The following is a 17937-nucleotide window of genomic DNA, read 5'->3' as shown; positions in this document are numbered from 1 at the left end:
CCCAACTGGCTGCTGACATTCTCTGTTGAAAGTCATCTCTGACATCTTCCGTGTTAACCTCTACGCTTCAATCCTCCTCGCCACTTCAAGATGGAGTCATTCCTGACCCCGCGCCTTGTCTCTGGTTATTTCCATGAGTCAGCACGTGCTCCCAGACATTTTCAACCCCGCCCCTCTCCCCCCCCCCCCGCCCCACAGGCAGCTCTCCGGACACTGAATGGCACTAGATCCTTCAATGGAGTTACAAACTGTACGTCAAAGGCAGGCAACAGTTTCTGTAGCACAAACAAGACAAAAGGAACAAACAAAAGGACATTGTTCACTGGTGACATCTTGACCGGAAGATGTGATTCGTTCAAGGACTCTGCATCTCACGTTCTTGATATTTATTGCTTGCTTGCTTATTTATTTATTTGTTTGTGCATGCTTCTGTCCTCTTTTGTATTTGCACTCTTTGTTGTCTTTTGCAAATTGGTTGTTTGTCTGCCCTGCTGGGTGCAGTCTTTCAATGTTGCTATTATGGTTCTTGGATTTGCTAAGTATGTCCACAAGAGAATGGTGACATATATGTACTTTGATAATAAATTTACTTTGAATTTGAATTTGAGTTTGACTTTGAATCTATTTATTCATTTTGAAATACAGCATGGAACAGGTGCTTCTGCCCCATTTAACCCCGGCCTAGTCACAGGACAATTTACAATGACCAATTAATCTACTAACTGGTACATGTTTGAACTGTGGGAGAAGAGCATCCAGAGGAAACCCACGTGGTCACGGGAAGGATGTATAGAATCCTTACACAAGACACCAGAATTAAAGTCTGAACACTCCAAGCAGTAGCAGCATTGTGCTAACCACTACACCGCCACAGTTCCACAATTAAATTAGGTATCTTTTTGTTACCTGCCCTGTTCCAACCCCTCCGCAGTAAACCACATTGGTTCCCATACAGCTCAGCAGTTCCTTGGCTGCATTAAATTCTTCTTCCAATCCACCAACCATGAACGTGAGATTGCCTGCTCGTGCCGCACTGACACCTGGAAGCAGGATATTGGCATTTAGTTTTAAAATAATTGCAATACTCTTTCTTTTGCCACCCCTCCAACATGCCTTATCTAAAAACAATCACAATAATTACGCAAACATTGCCAAAGCTTGCGAATAGAATACTATTAATCATGGGCTAAGATTTTACTCTGGACAAGGGATTGATAAATAGCTTCATCGTCTCATTTATTAGACCCGAACTAATGCTGACAACACTGCTCAGCTGGTTAATCTTTCGACAGCTGCAGTTTTTCAGTTGTACAAACACTTATGTTAGATGAAGGAATAATGCATTAATACAGCCAAAATGTAATTTGAGAAACTGCTTGATAAATCTTTAGTAATAAGTCCTTAAAAAATATGCTATTCATCAATTCACTCAGTAGATCAAAAATGAGATTTTTAAAGAAAAGATATCCAAGCGTTCTCTCTGATTTATCGAGAATAAAAATAATTCTGTTGACAGTTAATGCCCCAAGATGTCTATTCCAATATAAAGCCTTCTAATAAAAGACCTACAACAGCTCATTGCAAGTATAAATAATTTCATTCTTCTTTTTCTTATTCAAATCTGCTCAGTATTACAGTTCTTCAAAAGCACTCACCAACATTTCACTCATCCAGTAAATTCAATTCAAACTGTTCTTATAACAGTGTGCTCTGTTTAGCCCCAAGCTTTTGACATTTTCACAATCAGAATCAGGTTTAATATCCCCACCTTATGACGTGAAATTTGCTGTCTTTGCGGCAGCAGTACAATCCAAATACATAACAGTAGAGGAAAAGACTGGGAATTACATTAAGAATATTAAATAGTTAAATTAAATAAGTAGTGCAAAAATAAAAGTTAAGTATTTATTAACAGCATAACACCAACCTTAACAGCTTCTTCCTCTCTGCCATCAAATTTCTGAACCGACGTGATTATTTATATTTTTATATTTCTTATTGTAAATTATAGTTTTTTTTTGTACTGCACTATCCTGCTACAGCAAAATGACAAATTTCACATGTGTTATTGTTAATAAACCTGATTCTAATTATTATTTGTCTTTGTTGTGACTAAAGGAGAGAGCGAATATTAAGCCGCCTTTTAAGTGTTTTATACATACAGTACCTCTTCCCTCAAGTGCTAGACAGTTGTAAACACCTGTCATCAAAGTCATAATTCTTAGACATAAGAGGCATGTCAAGATAATTTTGCCCAACTACCATACCATTTCATAGAGGTGAGGGGTATTTAGGAAATACATTTGAGTCAGTATGAAACAGATAGATCAGGTACAAAGTAAAGCAATGCATAAGTGACACTTAGTATGCAATGTGTGTGCTGCTGTCTTCAAAAGGTAATCAGACACAATCATTTTCTACAGATGTAGCTTCACTAGGGGCTGCTGTCACTCAGGCAGTTTACGACTTGTTATGGTGTCTCTATTGTTTACCAGTGACATTCTCTGAAAGGGAGACAGCTGGGATGGAAAGCTGGCAGGAAAAGGACAATATAATGCTGTGGAGGTAATCAACAAACTTGTGTGTGTTAATTAACTTTACAGTTTATCATGTTCAATTAGTTTTCTATTCTGCCAAAGATAACCATGCACAATTGGTTTAAGACCATGCCATGTTTTATTTGTAACCACTTTCTGTTCTGATTCCCATTTCTGTGTTTGACAGTTCTCCAGAGGCTTCGAATGCACAGATGCAAGACTCTGTGAATGGCTTAGTCAATTTAAATCAGTTTAAAATACACCTCTTTATTTAGTGGCTGATTTAAATCTTCATGCTTATTCCCCGTTCAAGGGGTGCAGAATTCTGCAATCCTTCTTCACAACAATCTGCGGCTACATTTCGTAAGATAGCATCATGGAATGACTTCAGAGCTCTGATTTATATATCTCTAGAATTTGCAAAGGGTCTGTTTGCATTAGTAATACAATGCACTTTTAATATGTGCTTTATCTATTATCATTTTGTATTATTGAATATGCTTCATGGATGACAATTGAGATGGGGGGGGGGGGGCTCTCTCAATTTGAGACCCAATCAGCAAATTTCCTTCCTGCAAATTCTCCCATATTATAGTGATTTAAAAATGTAAAGTAATTTTAGAATCAAAATTAGGATTAATATCACTGGCATATGTCATAAAATTTGCTGTTTTGCTACAGCAGTACAGTGCAATACACAAAATAGATAAATTACAATAAGAAATATATTTTTAAAATTAAATAAGTAAGTAGGGCAAAAATACTGAGGTAGAGTTCATGTGTTGGTTCACTATCTGTTCAGACATCGGATGGTGGAAGGGGAGATGCTGTTCCTAAAATGTAGGGTTCCTGTTTCTCCTCTCTGATGGTAGCAATGAGAAGAGGGCATATCCTGATGATGGGGGTCCTTTATGATGGGATTCTTCTTGAGCTATTGCCTTTTGAAGATGCCCTGGATGCTGGGGCGGCTAGTGCCCAAGATGGAGCTGGCTGAGTCTGTATGTATCCCTCTGCAACTTTTACCAGTCCTGTGCAGATGGCCCCTTCATAACACCCCGATGCAACCAGTGAGATGGGTCTTCATTGTACATCTGTGGAAATTTGCTAGAGTGTTTGGTGACTTATCAAATCTCTTCAAACTCCTAATGAAATACAGCCACTGACATACCAATTTCATGCAGCATAATTACAGGAATAGTACCCCTAGATGACCATTTTAAATTGCAGTCGTGATGGAGGTTTTGGTCCCTTATTAAAAGCCTGCTAAATATGTTCTTAGCATAAAATGCATTTTTAAATTAATTTAACCTCTTGTTGATTGTTGAAATTGTTTTTAAAAGCATAGGTGCTCCTGTTCATTATGTGCCATACAATGCACTTTTCTTCCCCTTATTAGTTTCTAAAATTATCAACCTGCCTTTAGGCCTCTATACCATCTGCCTGTATCACTCTCTATCACCTACCCACTCTGCTCTACACCACCTGTCTGTATCATTCCCCATACTACTCATTACCTGCCTTTATCACTCCCCTAGTAACATTGTTAGTAAAATCATATAGCAGGAAATGGGCTGTTTGTTCATCTCATCAATGCCGACTGTGATGCTCGAGGATTAAAACCATTTGCCTGCATTAGGATGGTATCCCTCTATGCCTTTCACTACCTAAGTACCTGTCCAACAATCTTTTCTAAGTTCTAACTATATCTGCCTCTACCAGTTCACTCCAGATAACCATTACCCTCTATTGGCATAGCGGTGTGGAGATACATCTCTACCAAAGGAGGTGTAAGGTGCTCCTTCCCTCCGCTAGCCTGTAGGTCACTCTTGGATAAGGTGTAGCACCTGCTTAGACACCCCCCACCCCCGATCAGGGTCACATGAAGCCATGGGAGCAGCTGGTGGATGGTCGTGTGAGCAGCTGGTGTGCATCACATTTCCTGGCTGCATGACCACTGACACCAGGCAGACAATCGCTGAAGAATATTGATAATGGTTGAGGTCATCCATCTTGTAAAGTCACTGCTCAGAAGGCGACAATGGCAAACTACTTCTGTAGAAAATTTGCAAAGAACAGTCATGGTCATGGAAAGACCATGATCACCCACATCATATGACATGACAGGAAACAAACAAACTACCCTCTCTGTACTCAAATGTACCCTTTATACCCCCTTTAAATATCTTTCATCTCACTTGAAACCTGTGCCTTCTAGTTCAAGGTTTACCATGCCCTGGGATCAAGACAATCATTGTCCTTTTTTGCCCCTCATAATTTTATAAACCTCTATTAGGTCATCCCTCAGCCATCCATCCAATTTTTTCTTACCTCTACAGAGTTTCATTTCATCCTACTACTTTAATCCAATCCAAGAACTACTGCCTTCAGGCAGGTGATACATAGGCCTCTTAGGACCAGGGGCACTTGAACCAACATGGTTCAAAAATCCTGAACCAACATGGACAACATCACTGACTTCATTCTACAACCTAAAGGCTCTCTTTCAAGGACCCTACAGTATAGCTCAGTATTATTTGTTTTATAAACTTCTGTTACAGGGGTTTGAGACTTCTTTTTTGATGATGCCATGGACACCTACCATTCACTGCCAGGCAATGGTGGACCCACAGGCTGGGAACCCCTGCTCTGTTAGGTTATCCCTTGGTCTCTTACATTCCAGTGAGAATAAACCCCCTCTACACAATCACTCATTGCAACTACAGGCTTTCAATCCAGGCAACATCATGCTTATTTAATCCAATCCAAAAATGACGAGAAGCTACTGACATCGGATAGAAGGCACAGAAGCTTTCAGTCCCAACACAGGCAGGTTCAGGAGCAGTTATTACCATTCAACCAAAAGGCTATTGATAACTTCACTGACCACAACTCTGAACTGATTCACAGCTTACAGACTCTCTTTCAAGGACTCTTTACAACTCATGTTCTCAGATTTTTTTTTATTAGCACAGTTTGTCTTATTTTGCACACTGGCTGTTTCTCAGTCTTCCTTCTTGTATAGTTTTTCATTGATTCTATTGTATTCCTTTATTTTTCCTGTAAATGCCTGCAAGAAAAAGAATTCAAAGGGTATATATACTTTCTTTGATAATAAATGTACTTTGAACTTTAAAAAGAGAACTGGCCTGAAAGCAGCTACTGTTAAAAAAAAACAGTTGCAAGCCACAAACATAACTTCAAGAATTGGGGGAGTAGATTTAGGACAGAGATGGGGAGGAACTGCTTTTCCCAGAGAGTGGTGAATCTATGGAATTCTCTGCCCAACGAAGCAGTGGAGGCTACCTCAGTAAATATATTTGATACAAGGTTGAATAGATTTCTGCATAGTAGGGGAATTCAGGGTTATGGGGAAAAGGCAGGTAGTTGGAGATGAGTCCATTGCCAGATCAGCCATGATCTTATTGAATGGTGGATCAACCTCAATGAGACAGATGGCCTACTCCTGCTCCTATTTCTTATGTTCCTATGTTCAAACATAAAAGCATGGCATTATTTAAAATTGCTATTGGAAACAAGATCAATAAGGAAAAACCATTGTTGGAATACATTTTGAGAAAGGAAATGCTTTCCTTCTAAGAGTGAAGAAACTCTACAGAAATATTGTGTAAAGTTTGTTCATCCAGTTTTGGTACACCAAACCACTGCAGCATATTCTGCTTGCACCAACACCCATAAAAAGCTCACAAAACTGGACAATCTGGGGAATGAGGAAACATGGTCACTGGTGTTTGACACAAAAGCACACGCTCTAAAAAATTCCAATCAGTACCTAATCTCTACACCCAACCCAATCTCACATTGGGACTGCATCTTCCTATGCCTTGGGCATTTAAGTATCTGTCTAATGCTTCAGATCAAATTACATGTGGGAGGCACAGCACTGTAGCAATTAGCAGAACATTATTACAGTGCCCAGGACGCAGGTTCAATTCCAACACTGTAAGGAGTCTGCACGTTCTGCCTGTGATTGCGTGAGTTTAATCCACGAGCTCGCTTTGCCCACCCCCCCCCCCACATTCCAAAGACAGGATGGATTAGTAAGGGTCAGTAGTACGTTGGCACTGGAAGTGGGGGGACACTAGCGGGCTGACCAGCACAAGCTCAGACTGACACAAACGAGGCATTTCACTCTATGCTTCAATGTACATGTGACAAATAAAGCTAATCTTTACTTCTATCACCTCCTCTGGGAGTTCATTCCAAATATTAGTCACTTTCTGTGTAAAATAATTTACCCCTAACATCCTCTTTAAAACTCTTATAACTCCCCCTAAAATATGTCCACTTGTTCATGTTTCTCTACAATGGGGCAAAGATTTCGACAACTTACTTTGTCTATGGATCCCATAATACTAGATACGAAGTCACCACTCAGCTTCCTTTGTTCCAGGAAAAACGTGCAGCATATCCAATCAACCCCTCATATGAGGCCCACAGTTATTTGTGTTTGTCCATGGATGTAGCGCCCCAGTGGTCTACATGATATGCAAGTGAGTAGCAAGTCATGGCAGTACGATGGCAGTTAAGCTGTTGCTCCATCTCTCCACACAGCTGATGAATCCAAAGCAGCGGCAAGGAACGATACAGTTTGGCACCAGTGTTGCTGCAGGAGTTGCCAGTGAACGTTGGACTACTTGAAGGATTCCAGCTCAGGAGTTTTCCCTCGGGATTTACTACTGAAGCCTTTCCCATGAGTGGGTATAGTCGTAAGGCAGCAGAGGTTTCAGATCAGTTTTCCTTCTCCTAGGTGAGCAACTAACCATGGCTGAAGATCCCCATTTGCCCAAGAGTAACTAGTTTTCGGCTGCCAGTAACCTATCTTATCCTCTTCTCTTGTCAGTAGAAGCAGTTCTGCCGGGCTGCGTAGGTAAGTCACACGTGAAGGCCAGGAGCTGAACTTGTTTGGCAGGGGCACACCATTGGGAGCATTTAATAGGCAATGGGAGCTTAGCCCACTACCAGCCCCAGTTATAACAACTTTAGGGAACTAAAAAACACATAACTAGTTTTCCAGTCCAGGCTACATCCTGGTGAATCTCCTTTGTACCATCTCCAACAGAACCACATCCTTTTCAAAGTGTGGAGATCAGAATGGCACACAATACTCCAAGTGTGGCCTCACCAGTGTTTTATAAATTTACAACATAACCTCCCAAACCTTCTATTCTCTTCCCTGATCCATGAAGGCCATATCCCTTCTTCATTTCAAGTTAGACCATAAAACCATAAGGTATTGGAGCAAAATTAGGCCATTCAGCTCATCAAGTCTGCTCCACCATTCAATCATGGCTGATTTATTAAGCCTCTCAACCCCATTCCCTGCTTTCCCCTAGTAACCTTTGACACCCTGACTACTCAAAAAATTATTAACCTCTGCATTAAATATACCCACTGACTTGGCCTCCACAGCTGTCTGTGGCGATGAATTCCACAGATTCACCACCCTCTGGCTAAAGAAGCTCCTCATCTCTGTTCTAAAGGGACATACCTCTATACTAGACACCCCCAGTATAGGAAACATCCTCTCCACAGCCACTCTAACAAGGCTTTTCAATATTCAATATTGAAAGGTCGGTGCGTCTTTTTCAGGACTGTGGACCTCTATGTTTCTCTGTCAGCATTTCTTAGTGCCCTATCACCTACTGTACACGTCCTACTCTTATCTGACTTCTCAAAATCCATCACAATTTGGGACTACATTCCACCTACCAACTCTCCACCCAATTTACGATCTACAGTCTGCTGCAACCTTGGACAATCTCATTATCCACAATACAAGCAAATCCTTGTCTCCTCTTGCAAAATCATTCCTCCTACATTCACATCCAAGTTGTTAATATATATCAAAAAACAGAAATGATTCCTAGTATACTCTAACACACAGAACAGCTCATATGAGTAATTAGCACTTAATAAACGTGTGCAAATATATCTGATTTCTAAACTTAACAGTCACAGTCGTAACATGTCCGGTGAAATGCTCATACCAGATCAAACTTGGTAGCAACATAGAAGAAATCATCAATAACCTATCATGTGATCAAAATAAAAGACAAGCTCCCAGCCAGAGTGACAGAGCAGAAACAAGTTCTCTAACTCCATCAAGTCTGTGCCTACCTGTTACTGGCTAGTGCTATAAGTGTCATAGTCCTCCATACCTCTCCCATCCATGTACTTATAGAAACTTCTCTTAAATGTCGAACCTGCATCCACCAGTTCATTCCACACTTGAGAAGAAGTTTCCTCAGGTTTCCTTTAAATATTTTACCTTCCTTGTACTTATCCAAATTTCCCTTCAATGTTGCAATTGAACCTGCATCCACCACCTCAACTTACTTCACACTCATACCACCCTACGAGTGAAATGGTTTTCCTCTCAGGCTCCTCTGAAATATTTCACCTTTCACCCTTAACCTATAACCTCTACTTTTGAATCCACCCGAGCTCAGTGGAAAAGGCCTGCTTGCATTAACCCCATCTATATCCTTCATACTCCATTGTCAAGAGCTCCGTTGTCAGAAATTACCTCCTCACAAATCAAGGTTCAAATCCTCCAACAATATTAAAAAGACTGCTATCAAACTCAATGATGACAGCCTCTGATTGTGACAAAGGTAACCTATCCTTTTCTATCAGCTTGCAGTCTTTACAAAGTTCAGCAGATCACTCTCCTCTAAAGTCTCTACGAAGGTGCCCAGCTCTATTGGACAACAGCCAACTGCTAAAGCTTCTGTTCTCAACCTTTAACTTCATCTCTGGTATACAGCAAAGTTGTATTCTTCACCTCATCCTTTTGCTCATTTACATGCTCTGCCTCCACAAGGACACAAAAAGCACAGCATTCTTCCAGGAGTGATGCTGATTTCCCGCTGCCACCTGCCTTGACCCCATCTCTAAACTGTCAGTCCACCTACCCAGCATTGGCAATGAGCAAGCAAAATCATTCCTCCCACTATATCCTGGGAAGACCATAGCCATTTTCCTTGCTCTTCTTAATAAAATGTGCTCCCGAGGCACCAACCTGAGAGTCACAGAGCACTACAGGTGTTGTGGATAGTGTGGAGAGGCTGTCAGAGGTTTCAGCGGGACACTGATAGGATGCAAAACTGAGAAGTGGCAGATGGAGTTCAACCCAGATAGGTGTGAGGTGGTTCATTTTGGCTGGTCAAATATGATGATCTAAGACTTTTGGTAGTATGGAGGATCAGAGGGATTTTGGGGTCCAAGTCCATAAGACACTCAAAGCTGCTGCACAGGTTGACTCTGGTTAAGAAAGCATACAGTGCATTGGCCTTCATCAATCATGGGATTGAGTTTAGGAGCCGAGAGGTAATGTTTCAGCTATATAGGACCCTGGTCAGACCCCACTTGAAGTACTGTGCTCAGTCTGGTCACCTCACTACAGGAAGGATGTGGAAACCTTAGAAAGGATGCAGAGGAGATTTACAAGGATGTTGCCTGGATTGGGGAGCATGCCTTATGAGAATAGATTGAGTGAACTCGGCCTTTTTCCTTGGAGTGACAGAGGATGAGAGGTGACCTTATAGAGGTGCATAAGATGGTGAGAGGCACTGAGCGTGTGGATAGTCAGAGGCTTTTTCCCGGGGCTGAAAAGGCTAACATGTGAGGGCACAATTTTAAGGTGCTTGGAAGAAGGTACAAGGAGATGTCAGGGGTAAGTTTTTTTTACTCAGAGAGTGGTGAGTGTGTGAAATGGACTGCCGGCGACAGTGGTGGAGGTGGATACAACAGGGTCTTTAAGAGACTCCTGGACAGGCACATGGAGCTCAGAAAAATAGAGGGCTATGGGTAACCCTAGGTAATTTCTAAGGTAAGGACATGTTCAGCACAATTTCGTGTGCCGAAGGGCCTGTATTGCGCTGCAGGTTTTCCATGTTTCTACAAAACAGAAGCAGGCCTTTTGGCCAATTTATATTGTGCCATATTGTACCTCGCCTAGTCCCATATGCGCCATAGCCCTCCATACCTCTCCCATCCATATATCTACTCAAGCTTCTCTTAAATGTTGCAATCGAACCAACGTCTACCACTTCTGCTGGCAGCTCGCTCCACACTTGCACCACCACGAGTGAAGAAGCTCCCTCTCGGGTCTCCCTTAAATATATCACTTTTCATCCTTAACCTCTAATTGTAGTCTCACCCAACATCATCAGGAAAAGCCTGCTTGCATTTACCCTACCTATAACCCTCATAATTTTGTATACCTCTATAAGATTACCCTCAGTCTCTATGCTCGAGGGAATAAGATCTCTCAAGTCCCAGGAAAAATCTTGTAAATCTCCTCTGTACCTTCTCCCTGGAAAGATTCTGAAACAAAACTAAATGCAGGTTGATGGTGTTACGTATTCAGGCAACAATAAATATATGAGTTCGGCAAGGGTTTCTTATAACAAACAACACGTTTATTAAACACAGAAAACAAACCCCCCAAAAGTAAACAAACACTACCGTAACCGGAAACAGCTGCTGAGCGGCAGCCCAAACAGTTCTTAAAGTGATATTCCAAAAACAGTTCTTAAAAGTGGTATTGCCAAAAGTTCGATATGCTCACAGTCCATTTAAAAGGAGAGACTTTATAAGACGATTTAGGTTCTCTTTCACGTCGCTTGCTTCGATCCCCGACGTCGAACTTCCCACGAAGAATTCACGAAACAGAACGGCTTAAAGGCACTGACCTTTCCTTCTCCACTACCTTCAATCCTTTCTAGTTAAACCTAGGGATTAACACGAAGATAGTCAACGAAATCCTTCCAAATAAGGATCAAACAAAGGTCGCCCCCGTTTCACCGTAGAAAGCGATTCTCCTCGATCTTTAACTTCCAACTTCGAATCTTCACTCTCCACTAATTTCGAACTAACAGAATCATAAAGAACCTGCTGGCAATGACCTTTTAAACTTTAGCATTAAATAAAAACTTCATCCTTCAGCTAAACTGCGTCATCACTTCAAACACGCAGTGGCAAGAAGTCAACCTGGCAAATCCAGCCACGAAAATGCCCCTCCTCACAGGGTGGGGTCTACCTTTTATAACCTGTAAAAAAAAAACCGTCACATGATCTCTACTGGCGGGAAAATGACGTCACCACCATCACAAGACCATCACCTCAAGTCCAGTACAGCTTCAACCCCAGTCACATGGCAAGGGCTCCACTGTCATGTGTCACGAGTACGTAACAATGGGAGTAGCAGTTTAAACAGTTTTCAGCATGGACTAAATGGGCCAAAGAGCCTGCTTCTGTGCTGTACTTCTCTCCGACCCTATGCCGGTGATATTAAACCTGAATATAAATCCAAATATGCTGTTTTGGTGTCCTTTTCATCCACTGTGTGCATTTCCTGACCTACACCGATACACACTTCAAGTTTAGTGTCAACATATTATTTTTAAGCAACACCTCTGCTTTAAATAAGACCATAGACATAGGAGAAGAATTCAGCCATGTGGCCCATTGAGTTCCTTCTCAATACCCTACAACCTTCTAAAGTATTAGCAAATCTCCAATCTTGGCCTCTTGATTGTTCCCAAATTTAAACCGCTGCAATACTGACTTCAACAGCCAAGACCCCAAAATCTTCCTCCCTGTTTATCTACCTTTAATTAGTTCCTTAAAAAATTCCTAGCTAAAATCTACACCATGTGAATCTAATTTCCTCACATGGCACAGTATCAAATTTTGTTTCAAGACATATCTCTGAAAGTTCAGGAATAGTTTACTGAATTAAAAGGCACAGCACACATATATGTTACTACTACTATACAATCACAAATACATGTTTCTATACTCAACAGTGGCCTAATAAAGTAGCCACAGAATGTATCTTTGTGGTTTTCTTTTATTATAGCCCATCCCCTTCAACATTTGACTTCTTGTGTGGTCAGAGAAGCTCGCCTACACTGATGTAAAATGTGAGTTTCCTGTCAGCTTGAACCAGTCTGGCCATTCTCCTCTGACCTCTCTCATTAACAAGGTGTTTTCACCCACAGAACTGCCGATCACTGGATGTTTTGTGATTTTCACACCACTCTCTGTAAACTCTAAAGACTGGTTTGTGTGAAAATCCCAGGAGATCAGTAGTTTTTGAGATACTGAAACCACCCCATCTGGCACCAACAAATGATCCATAGTCAAAGTCACTTAGTAGATCACACTTCTTCCCCAATCTGATGTTTGGTCTGAACAACTGAACCTCTTGAATACATCTGCATGCTTTTATGCATTGAGTTGCTGCCACATGATTGGTTGATTAGATATTTACATTAACAAGGTGTACAGGAGTAGCTGATAAAGCGACCACTGAGTTCATGTACGCAGTGTCTAATCTGACTGCGGTATAACTTACACATGTAGAGAAGCAAAGTGGACAATATCAAGTCATCAAAAACTCAAGGTACAGGTTAATTTATATCTGAGGGCTTAATAAACCTTGCACTACATATATAATTACAACATAGTAATAATCAACAGAACAACAAAAAGAGCTTTGTCGAAAGCAGGAGCCAATCAAACCCAATGACAGCTTTTTAAATATTGAGAAACAGATAGGATTGTAAACTGTTTACAGAAGACAAAGCGATTTTAGTTCTTGCAGAATGACCAAAATAACAAAAGGCAGATTTAAGGCAGTTGTCAAGAGACTGCTTCACACAAAAAACATTCAGCATTTGATCACGAGAGTGGAAATGAGACTTGGATGATTTGGAGAGGAAATGGGGAATTGCTTTCTCACAATTGCCCACAAGCTGTGCCGCATCCATATCTCATGTGAATGCATAGTGGATGACTGTGTGTCCGGCTTAAAATAATTAAGATATCCCTGGAGTTAAAGCGAGGTCAAAGCTTTGAGCCCAAGAATTCATTGCTTGATTAGTAACACTCCAAGAGATGTCAGCAAAACTAAACCAGCAATTTACTCTATTGCTTTCAAAACATTAACAGTCGCTAATTTGTAGAAACACAAGATATTCTGCAGTTGCTGTAAATCCAGAGCAACACACATTAAATGCTGGAGGAACTCAGCAGGTCAGTCAGCATCTATGTAGAGGAATACACAGTTGAAATTCCCCCTCCCCTACCCACCTATCTCCTCCCTCAGCTGCCTTCGCCTATCATCTGCCACCTTGTGCACCTTCTCTTCCCCCCCCACCCCCCATCTTACTCTGCCTTCTTCCTCCTTTTCCTGTCTGATGAAAGGTCTCGGCCCGAAATATCAACTGTTCATTCCTCTCCATAGATGCTGCCTGACCTGCTGAGTTCTTCCACCACGTTGTGTGTCTTACTTAGGATTACAGCCGATGCTTAAAATGAATATGAATCTTCCTATTATCTCTACATGAGGTAACAGCTGAGAAGTAACAAGGGTACATGGTGATTACTATTTTTCTCAGACAGTTCCTCCCGTTGGCAGACTACCTGCTCCCATTTCAGATCTAATGAGGTAGCTAATGAGGACGATGTGACATCTGAAGACCGTGCCACAGATTGGGCAGGACATGCTTAATGAAACGGGTCAGTGCAGGTAACATGGAAAGTGGTACGCTCCTTTGAAAATATTTTGTCTTATGTTTAAAAAACCTGGCTCAATATATCTACAGCTGAACTGTGTGCAGTACAGTAATAGGCTTAAATTTCAACAAGGCCACCGGACCTTGTTTAACGTTCAAAGTAAATTTATTATCAAAGTGTGTGTGTATATAAAAAACCATATCTCACCTTGAGATTCATTTTCTTACAGGCATTCACAGTAGATATGAAGAAATACAATAGAATCAATGAAAAAATCACACATTACAAAGACAGACCAATGTGCAAAAGATAACAAACTGCAAACACAAAAAGAAAAAAAAAAACAAAAATAAATAGAAATATGTAACCGTTAGTCTCGAGAGACCATGGATTTGTTCCTTGGAAGCCTGGGCAAGGTTGTATGGGAGAACGGCAGTTGCCATGCTGCAAGTCTCCCCGCTGCACATCACCGACGTTGTCCAAGGGAAGGGCAAGGGCTGATACAGCTTGGCACTGGCGTCGTCACAGAGCAATGTGTGGTTAAGTGCCTTGCTCGAGGACACAACACGCTCACTTAGCTGAGGCTCAAACTAGCGACTTTCAGATCACTAGACCAACGCCTTAACCACTTGGCCATGCGCCAACACAAAAATAAATAAATAATCAATACATATCAAGAACATGAGTTTATTTATTGAGATACAGTGCAGAATAGGGCTGTCCAGTCCTTCAAGCCACACCACCTAGCAATCCCCCGATTTAATCCTAGCCTAATCACAAGACAATTTACAATGACTAATTAACCTACCAACCGGTATGTCTTTGGAATGTGAGAGGAAACCAGAGCATCTGGAGGAAACCCATGCGGTCATGGGGAGAATGTACAAACGCCTTTCAGGCAGTGGTGGGAATTGAATCAGGGTCGTCTGTACTGTAAAGCGTTGTGCTAACCACTATGCTACGCGAGTTGAAGAGTTCTTGAAAGTTCTTAGATTGTGGGTAAAGTGTTGGGGTGAGTGAAGTTATCCCCTCTGGTTTAAGAGCCTGGTGGTTGAGGGATAATGACTGTTCCTGAACCTGGTGGAGTGGCTGCTTCACATTTGAATGCATTCCAACAAATTTACGGATTCCTGATAAAGAATGCAAAGTAAGCAGTGATTCAAGAATTTATCTCTTTGCACTTTCTCATCACACACAATATGGGGATACCAACTGAAGAAAATAGATGACACAAAGTACACTGCAGATGCTGTGGTCAAAGCAACACGTACAACACACTGGAGGAACTCAGCAGGTCAGGCAGCATCCGTGGAAACGAGCAGTCAGCGTTTCGGGCTGAGACGCTTCGTCAGGACATTCCTCCTGCGTGTTGTATGTGTTGAAGAAAATAGATGTGTGGACAAAGGGAAGAGGCAGATGGGTAAGAACTAATTCAATGGTCACATCTTTTAAAGGAATACATGAGTCTTACAGAAGTTGTTGAATGTAGCTTTCAAGAAAAACAATAATTTTGGTAAAATAACTTTATTCCACAGCATGGTTGGGTACACAATTAGGACCAGTTTCTCTACAGCATTTACTAAGGCTAAGCAGCACCTGCGAGCTAGAAAGAAAGCAGCTCGAAGCCCTAAACCCAGTAACTTATTCAAAGGTTTATTTATTATCAAAATATACAACTCTGAAATTATTCTTCTCCAGATAGCCAGAGAACCAAGAAAGAACGGTAGCGTGATCATCAACCCCTGAATCCCCTTCCGCGCATACAAAAAGACGAGTAAGATCAGAATATGAAGCATAGAATATGGAAAAAACTATAAGACTGAAAAAAAGTCCAGATTGCAAGTCCACATCATATCCAAATCCAAAATGCAGAAAAGCGGGCTAACATTCTCCAGAATGGCAGCAGGTCAAAGGCAGGCAGCCGGCACACACCCTCCACTTTCGTCTCGATGCTTCAATCTCCCTTGTCGCTTTCTTCGGCAAACAGTGGAAGCACTAATTGGCAAAGTGGAGTCAAACATCCACTCATGGCCCGTACCTCAGCCTGCTCACTATGAGGATCACACTCGCTGCCTCTGCCTCCCAGAATCCTCTCGAAGACTGCAAAGCACTGGATCACCCAGAAGATCTCCAAACTGCAAACCACAGGCTCCAACAGTTCCAGAAACACACTCGATACATAAAAGACATAAAGGAGGTGAAATAAATAGTTCCATGGTCTATCCAGAAGATGTCGACCGTGGGTGCGCCATCTTGACCAGAAGCCAAAAGTTAAAGTGTATTGTCATCTGATGGTCCCCATATACAACCAAGCTACACAGTATTCCTCCGGGTCACAGTGCACCCACAATACACAAATCACACACAGCACAGAAACAAAATATGACCACAATTAATAAAATATAATTCAAAGTGTATGCAGTGTGCAGCACAGGTAAAGAGTTAGCAGTTTGCTGTCCTGGTGCCGAAACTTCGGAGGCGGCAGGGGATTCATTCATCTCACAGACTGGGTAAAGAAGCTCTTACCCAGTCTGGCAGTCCTAATCCTGATGCTCCTGTACCACCTTCCTGCTGGTAATGGGTCAAAGAGATTGTGGGTTGAGTGGAAGGGATATAGCCCTAAACCCAATGCCTTATGACCAAAGCTGTTGTGACACATCTGTTTTGTAATAAACCAGGGCTAATGGGATATTTTGAAAAAAAACATTTAATCAAAAGTTTCTTCATCTATCAAAATGCTTGAGAAATAAGAAAAGCATATGATAGGATCTAAAGAATTCTCTTAGTGCCAAAGTCAATGTCAAATTACATTTGAAATTCGTCTTTTTGCAGACAGGCACAAAACAAAGAAACACCAATAGAATTCATGAAACTCCCCATATCACAAAGACAGCCAAACAACCAATATGCAAAAAATAAAAAATAAAAAGTGCAATAAAAAACACATAAACAATCTTAAGAACATGAAGCATAGAGTCCCTAAAAGTAAGGCTACAACCACAGAGCCAATTCAGAGCTGCAACTGGTCCAGGAGCCCAATGGCTGCAGGCCATAGCCATGGATGGAGCCAGTTCAGAGCTGAGGTGAGTGCCAATGGCTGCAGGCCACAGCTGCAGAGTCAGTTCAGCACTGAGGCAAGTAAAGTCTCAAGAAGCAGATCATCCTTCGCACCTTAATCTTTTTAATCTAGCTCAGCATATCAATCTGCCCGGGCCCCGGTGCTTTAATCCAGCACGGTGTTTCAGACCAGCCCCAAGTCCACTCCAGTAATAGTCGCTGTGATTGTACCTGCACTCTCGCGAATCTGGTTTGCTGAATCCTTCAGAATATCACAAACAAAGCCAGGCCATACGGACGGTTCAGAAACAGAATCCCAAAAGGAAAATTACAGGCTGCGGACTGTAGTCATTGCAGTCACAATCACTGCAATCCGAGACTCATTTGAACCTTGGCTAATATAGTCATACACCACAGAAACAGGGCCTTTGGCCCAGCATTTCTATGATCACCTTTTTGCCAACTTATATTAATCCCCTTTGTGAAAAATTTTCACATGTTCTACCAGTCTGTTGTGCAGTCTTCTATGTGATGTTGTGCTGAGGCAATGGCATCAACACAGGTGATACCAACAGGCTCAACAAACTGATCAAAAAGGTTGGCTCTGTTATAGAAGTCAAACTGGACACACTGGGGGCTGTGGTAGAACAAAGGACACTACGGGAAATCCTGGCAATTCGGGACAATGTTTCTCACCTTCTGCATGCCACCTTGGCTGAACAGAGGAGCACTTTTAGTAACAGACTAAGACAATTGTGCTCCTTCAAAGAGCGCCATTTGAGATCATTCTTACCCT

General features: G+C 41.7%; 1 protein-coding gene across 2 annotated transcripts in view; it reads right to left on the bottom strand.

Annotated features, from left to right (window-relative positions):
* hibadhb (3-hydroxyisobutyrate dehydrogenase b) overlaps positions 1-17937 on the bottom strand; it is a 135648-nt gene that overhangs the window by 44340 nt on the left and 73371 nt on the right. For both annotated transcript variants that reach the window (XR_009506953.1, XM_059945058.1), the window contains exon 5: positions 907-1040. Coding sequence is in view for 1 of the 2 variants with exons in the window: in XM_059945058.1 (XP_059801041.1) it covers positions 907-1040 (134 nt within the window). In the remaining variant the exon portion in view is untranslated. The remainder of the gene's footprint in view (positions 1-906; positions 1041-17937) is intronic.

Source organism: Hypanus sabinus, chromosome 20 (assembly GCF_030144855.1).
Source record: "Hypanus sabinus isolate sHypSab1 chromosome 20, sHypSab1.hap1, whole genome shotgun sequence".
Lineage (NCBI taxonomy): Eukaryota > Metazoa > Chordata > Chondrichthyes > Myliobatiformes > Dasyatidae > Hypanus > Hypanus sabinus.
The sequence above is the reverse complement of the archived record's forward strand: the minus strand, read 5'-3'. Positions and strand labels throughout refer to the sequence as shown.